Genomic DNA, 7,583 nt, shown 5'->3' with positions numbered 1-7,583 from the left:
GTTTTCCTTAAGTCATTGTATGTCGGTTCTCGATGAATGTTTTACTGGTATTGGGTTAATTATCACTATGTTTTAAATGCTTATGTTTTCGGGTTAGTTGTGCACAAACACAGATGAGGTATTTTGAAGAACTGTTTTTTCTAAACATTTTGAAATAAAATATTTTAGAGATGCTCCAGTTCAAGTGTTTTTAGGTTTTGTTCCAGTGGCTATGTCTATGCAGTTAAGAAGAATTCAGATTTCACACTTAAGCAAATGGAATACTTCTCCTATATTTTGTTCATTTACATGTTTGATTTCAGATCGCTCTTGTATACAAATCGTTTCTGTTAATTTATTTCTATTCAACACAGTCCTTGCACGCTCTTCTATAAAATAAAAATGATTATTACAATATTATGATACAAAATCAGTCGTCGTGGAAATATAAACGTCCTTGTCTAGTCTTCTCTTACATATATGCTCATTATGACAATTATTCTGAAAATTATATAAGAAATTATCATGGACGGATTTTCATATCTTTACAGGGGTAGTGCTAATAATTTTAGAAGGGTGAGCTGGTAAGAAATTGATGCAAGACAAAGTTAGGATCTAGATTTTAGTGGCAATCTGGAAGTATGGACACCAAAGGTAGTGTACATAGCTGAAACATTGCCCAGAGAATCTCAGTAAAAATGAACTACTGTTTATGTTGCTGAAAATAGAAGGCGTCAAAATGTTTCTTAGAGAGACGTGAACAATTTATTTAGCGGGATGAAATCTGATGTTTTAAGGGTATAGCACTCCCCTGCAACCTCCTGAAAATCCGTCCATGGAAATTATACGATTGTTGTATAACATTGAAAAATAGCTCAAATAAGTTACAATAATAGCTTAAAACCTTTTTCTTGTGATAACATAGAAATTCTTCGGACCATTTACAATTCCCAAATGTGGTCCATCTTCTGCAGGTCTTTCCGCTCCTTCAGGAAGCTCAAACTTGAGCTGTTGCAATAATGCTGCAGTAAACGTAAATAACATGATCTTTGCAAACGATATTCCGGCGCATTCTCTTCGACCTAAACCAAACGGCATAAATGCAGGATACTTTGTCCATCCAACAAATTTCCCATTTTCGTCTAAGAAACGCTCTGGCTTGAATTTATGTGGTTCCCGCCATTCTCGCTCATCCAAGTGAACCTCTGGTATATTGACCATGAGAGTAGTTCCTTTTGGAATATAATATCCTGCAAGTGTTACATCGTTTATTGTCACTGTAATTGCCCTTGACACTGGAGAGGTCTTGCGTAATACTTCACAAATGGTGGCTTGAAGATAAGGCATGTTGTCGGCGTCATCCATTCTCGGCAATTTGTCCTTCCCTAGTGCATGAACAATTTCTTCATGAATTTTTTGTGAAGTTTCAGGGTATAAAGTCATGTACAATATGAACCATGATAGTGAGGAAGAGGTTGTGTCCGAACCGGGAAAAGCGACGTCTATCATCAAAGCTTTGATATCTTCAATGGATCCAATATCTTTTTTATTTTCTTTGGCCGCTTCCTTTTTGTATGCTTCAATAAAACTATCAGCCATATCGCGGATAGTACCAGGTGTGTAAGTTTCTAAATGGGATTTTAAAACTGGTGAAAGTATCGAGAATTTTATATTTTGACCTCGTTTAACAAATTTGGAAAGCTTTGTTGGCAGATAGGAGTGAAACGGTATCATGCAGTAAGTTAAATAAATTGACGGAATCTTTCTTGCAACGAGATCACTAAACTCGAGGAGATTCATTATTACTGGATCATCCAAAGAAACTTTCTCGGCAGTGAGCCATTGCCTCAATTGAACCATTATAGCTGATCCAATAATTTCTTGGGGAGAGAATGGTTGATCTTTCAATGTTTTTATTTGCTCCAAAGTACATGTTACTGCATGAAGTCCTCTTGTGCTGCCTTGATACCTGCTCCAAACACGTGCATTGCTGACTTAAATACTCTTTTTCTGAACATGAATGCTGTTCCATATTCAGCAAAGACAACATCATTTGGTCCCAGTACTTTACATAAAGGAATATCTTGTTCTCTGCTTACAACATCGTTATTATACTCAATCTTTGCCTTTCTGGCAAGTGATGCAGTGTTCACAAATCCACACTTTGTGTGTAATTGTAATGTCATTATATCACCGTACGTCTTAGAAAGTTTATGAAATGGTTTTCCTGACTTGACATCCTGTTGTAACATATTACCAATGACTGGCAATGGAAACGGCCCAGGTGGCATTAATCTTCTTTCCAAGTATGTCGTTATTAAATACCAAGTTATCCAAACTAACAAGAACGTTGTTGTCAACTCCAGAATCATGATTTGAAATTCTGGGTAATCTATCATAAAATGTTTTGATGAGAGAAAACACGGCACGTAACTTTAAACCTAATATTTTGTATAAACACAAACACATTGATAAAATTTTATGCTGCATTTAGCACCCTATATTGTAGCGTAATATTTAATCCACCTATTGTTGGTTCTCATAGTGGATGCCCTCTCTTTGTTGGCTATTCCTTGAGACACACATGAAAACCAAGAATTATTGGAGAACAATTATTTATTTTATTTTGATTCTCGTTTTGATTTTGATTTGATTATTATGAAAAATTGCATGGTTTGTGTAGCTAGTAAAGCATTTGCCCAACATTAAGAGAAAATAAATATTTAATAAGACGTGTTGTATATTTAATAGTGCATTTCCACTTTCAATATAGCAACAATCGAATACGAAATGACCAAAAAGGATGTTCAAAAAAATAGCGATCTAATTCATGCCGTTTATTCATTTTGAAATGAGCGATAAAAACAACAATTGCACATAGTGAACAATCATTAGCGCGATGAATTTAACTGAAGGTTCGTTTTCTGCATTTAGCGTCTAGTTTTCGTGTGGTTGAACGCAACGTCTGTTTAGTCTGGCCCATATAAACAGATCATTATTCACCCTGGAAGATTTCTGTGGACAGACATCGTGGTAGACACGACTGCTTTAACAACACAATTCGATACGCTCCGTAGAAACGCTCTCTGATGTGTCAATCGAAACCATCTTAACCCGCTTGAGTTTTTGTACCCAAAAGAATTTAGGTATATTCAAGCAACATGCGAATCATACTAAAGGCTTGCCCTTACTCAATACGCTCCAATTTTGAATTTCATCAACTAATGCTAATTCTTAATATAAATATCAAAGCCCAGCAAAGTGCTTTTAAAAGAGCCATTTAATGCATAAAAAGAAATATTTAATTAGAATCGTAACGTTTGGTCTTGACTCTCAAGACATCATCAGACAGATGATGTCTTAAGAGTCGAGACGTTACGCTTCTAAATAAATATTTCTTGTTATGCATTAACTGGCTCTTTTAAAAGCACTTTGCTGGGCTTTGATATTTATGAAGAATGTTTTTAAATTAAATGAAGATATGATCTTCGCACTTTGCTGGACAATTTAAGCAATCGTCTCAGGAACCTGAAAAAATCAGGTGACTCAACGGGATTCGAACACATGACCTCTGCGGTGCCGGTGCAGTGCTCTGACCAACTGAGCTATGAAGTCACACAGTGGTGAGCAGGTCAATATTGTTGGGCTCATGTTTTCTCGTGAAAGGAATGTCGTATGAATGTTTTATGCAGTGCGGTGTTTGAAATTAAATGAAGATATGATCTTCGCACTTTGCTGGACAATTTAAGCAATCGTCTCAGGAACCTGAAAAAATCAGGTGACTCAACGGGATTCGAACCCATGACCTCTGCGGTGCCGGTGCAGTGCTCTGAGCATGACCTCTGAGCATGCACTCTGAGCATGCACTCTGAGCATGAGCTCTGAGCATGAGCTCTGACCTCAGAGCACTGCACCGGCGCCGCAGAGGTCATGGGTTCGAATCCGTCAACTGATTTTCCTGAGACGATTGCTTGTCCAGCAAAGCGAAGATCATATCTATGTAATTTGATATTTATATTAAGAAATCGCTTTCCGCCCGGTATATCCCTGGCCACAATTCTGAACTAATGCTAAATTAAATATATGTTATCTATATGGCATTTGTATTTTTCTTATTGACCTTCGTATCACGTTACTTGCTATTTTTGTTTGTATCGCTCATTTGAAAGTAAAAAACACAGCATGAATTACGTGTCATGTGCATGAATTACGAACAATGGCTGTTTTATTCAACTTATCTTTTGCTCAATTGGCATTTGATTGTTGTTAATGAAATTAGAAACGCTTTATTAAATATAGAACTCGCCTGTTTCCTTTCACTTTTAATTAACGGCAAATGCTGTAAAGTCTAGTTTACATTAAGAGCATAATGACTCATGAAAACTGCTCATGTTAAACTGCTCATTCTGGCAAAAGTTGCATCAAGAATATCAAGATAATTTAATATTCATGAACCAAAATTTTTTACCTGAATAGATTCACTCACCGTTTTAATGTTGTTAATGCACCAAAGTCTTAGACAATATAGCTTTGAAGCAATTACGCAAAGGAAATAAAATTACAATCTCTACGACTCTGCCACGTCAAGGCCCACTCTGCCAAAATTATGGCGTATTTTTCCACTGCGCGTGCGTGATCAGTGCTGCCACTGTGTGTATGCACATTTCACCTACCAAACTTTATTTTCCTCCTACCTCCCGCTACCATGATTTTCCTTGTTTCCCCCTGCTTTTCCCTTACACAACAACATATCCTCTATTATATACCTACGTCGGGTCGGACCATTAAATTTTTTAGTTTGTTTTTAAAAAATGCATACAAAAAAAGATTCATTGAAAACTAAGAACACCTAGACGACAAAGTTAGAATTTGGCGTAGGAAGTAATGATATTCAAGTGGTGCAAATGACGCACTGAGTTTATGCTAAGTTGCTGATCTTCTATCGCCATATATGGTCACAAATTGTGCAAAAGAAAGATTCTGTTACAATCACTTGCTAAATGGTGAGAGCACAGGAAGAAAAGAGTATTTTGGGCAAAAATGAAGCTCGTTTTTAAACAATTTTCTTTTCTCCCTACAATCCCCCTACATTTTACAGTTTTCCCAGTAGGTTTTCCCTACCACCTACAAACCACTATCCTCCTACTGTATGGGGATTTCCCCTACTAGTGGCAGTACTGAGTGAGCTTGACTATGCTAGTTCAGTTGCTTGTCAGTCGAAATCGGTCAAACCAAACATAGTAATACAAAATTTAAACGAACCAGTTACACGACAGCAATTGGACTCCCTTATCGGTCCGTCCACCCCGCTTATCTGTCGAGATTATTCCAGGTCGTCCACTGATCTGGCTATTGACCAATGGACTATATGGTCAATATCATATATGTTAAAATCTACTGATCTCTTTACTAAGGTCGTATTTATATAAGTTTTCATGTATAAAACAGAATTTTGACTATGAAATCTAAACTATTACAGAACGGGAATTTAATGATCACAAAAAATTGTAGTCATTAAATTTGATAAATATTTTTTGAACTATAAACATCAGTCGCGTGACTGATTTGACATACCCTAGACCCGCCAATGGTGGCTAGGTGGTGGTATCATTGAGTTCTATAATAACTGGAGGGGAAACGTCAACAAAATTAGTATAAATTATTAGCGCGCGGCCGCGTGGTCAAAAACATGGCGGTAATGGCGGATTTTGGTGGTCAAAACTTCCACTTTAAACATTTTTTTCAATATTCACTCCCTCCTGATTTCTAATACTGTTTGTATGAACGAAAACAAGTGAGAAAAAAAACAATTACGATACCGACAGCATATCATGTGTGAAAATAATGCTTCAGCATTGCGTGAAAAACACAGTACGGACACACTTAAAAATAAAGAAAATCGACGGTAGAGAAACGCATATTTTGGATGTAACATTTAAGTTATTTTATGACATTTTAACCTTTTAAAAGTGAAAATCAAATGGCATTCTTTAGTAGACCTGTCAATCTCGTCAAACTTATACATTATTTCATGCTTCTGTGTGTTTACTGTTTCTAAACAGTTTGGTGCAACTATTTTTCTTGCTTCAAATAGATAAATCTGTGTAAAAATGCTTCTAAGGAAGCGAGAAAATGTTTGCTTCAGTCCTACGACATAAGTCAACTGAAAATTTACCATGGATAAGTATCATAAGTGTATTGTCATTACCTGATAAATCTACTGAAAACTCATAAAGAAAGTATGTTGAACTAGAAGAGCTACAAAAAAGAAAAAAATTCAAAACACCATGACACTGTTGCTTGGTAATTTTATTTTGTAAATAGCTTGCAGAATCTTGGATCTATTACTGAACAGAACTACATTAATTTTCCATTGAAATTACAAACTTGGAAACTAAAGTGCATTGGTTTCTCTGACAAAAGCACTGTCTATTGCTGCATGAAGGCAAAATAGTTATTTGACAGTGTAGGTGTTCAAAGAAATTTATCAAGTTCTATAGATATTATTGTGCATTACTTACAGTTTTTTGGAATTGTGTAATATATGTCATGAACAAGAATAATTTTCAAAAGTACTAACCCTTCGAGCACTACTACTCTTCTGTTTTGCTTAACCAACTTACAGCTACCAATACTAATTATTTATATGTACAAACTAACATTTAAGAATTAAATGATAAACAACTTGTTGAATCTTTGTATTTTACATCAAGCCTTTGAATTAGTTCCTTTTATCTCTTGGTAAAAAAATATTAATGAAAGACTTACAAATCAAGTTTCTCGAAAATAGTATTTTGTACAAAGAAACTAAATAATTGGAAAGGTCACATGTTGAAGACAGACTTTGCTTCTTTGACTAGGTTGCTGGACCATGAGCAAATTTAAATTTGTTTACAATTTGTTGAAAGAATTCTTTTTTATTGACTTGTACTAATTCTTCATAAGACACAAAGAATTTCTTTGCCATCTATTTTTGCTTCCTCTACATTCAACTTCATTGTAACCAATGCATCCGATGTGAATTTGTAGATCACCTGGAATCATACCAAGTATGGATTTAATGAGATGAGACAATAATATGTTCGGGTTCCTGCAATTTCCATTGAGTTCTATAAGACCTGGAGGGGAAACGTCAGCAAAATTACTATAAATTATCAGCGCGCGGCCGCGTGGTCAAAAACATGGCGGGTTTTGGTGGTCAAAGTCAGCGGAGAGACGCGGGCTCATGAAATAAAATTTTTGTCGCCCTCCCTGATTTGACCACCACAATTGCGAGTATAGAAAATATCAAAACTATTTATTTTCCTAACATAAACACTTTTTTAAAATTTTATTTATTAAACTGCCAACTTCTGTGGTTTGCGGATGCTGAAATAGCGACAGAAAAGGGAACATTTCTTGACTCCGGTAAGTAGCACAGTATTAGTTTTACTATTTTGTTTTTAACACGATACTTGAAGAGTGTTTCTACTACTAAGTTTTAATTTAAAGTTATTTTGGTCCAGTCTTGTTTGTTCTTCACTTAATCGCTCGCCAGACGTGTCGAAGCTGTCAATTTTTATCGAGTTTTGCATCCATCTTGTATCATGTTCAAGGCATCAAGC

The 7,583-nt window shown here is 35.7% G+C and overlaps 1 protein-coding gene across 1 annotated transcript; it reads right to left on the bottom strand.

The window, feature by feature from the left end:
• Positions 1 to 298: 298 nt before the first annotated feature.
• Positions 299 to 4,575, bottom strand: LOC124452615 (cytochrome P450 2D4-like). The gene is given in 4 exon segments (XM_047003202.1): positions 299 to 368; positions 884 to 1,918; positions 1,921 to 2,371; positions 4,466 to 4,575. Coding segments are annotated over 3 exon segments (1,494 nt in total). The 5' UTR covers positions 2,352 to 2,371; positions 4,466 to 4,575; the 3' UTR covers positions 299 to 340.
• Positions 4,576 to 7,583: the final 3,008 nt, after the last annotated feature.

Source organism: Xenia sp. Carnegie-2017, unplaced genomic scaffold (genome assembly GCF_021976095.1).
Source record: "Xenia sp. Carnegie-2017 unplaced genomic scaffold, XeniaSp_v1 HiC_scaffold_13, whole genome shotgun sequence".
NCBI lineage: Eukaryota > Metazoa > Cnidaria > Anthozoa > Malacalcyonacea > Xeniidae > Xenia > Xenia sp. Carnegie-2017.
This window is presented reverse-complemented; position numbering and strand designations above follow the sequence as displayed.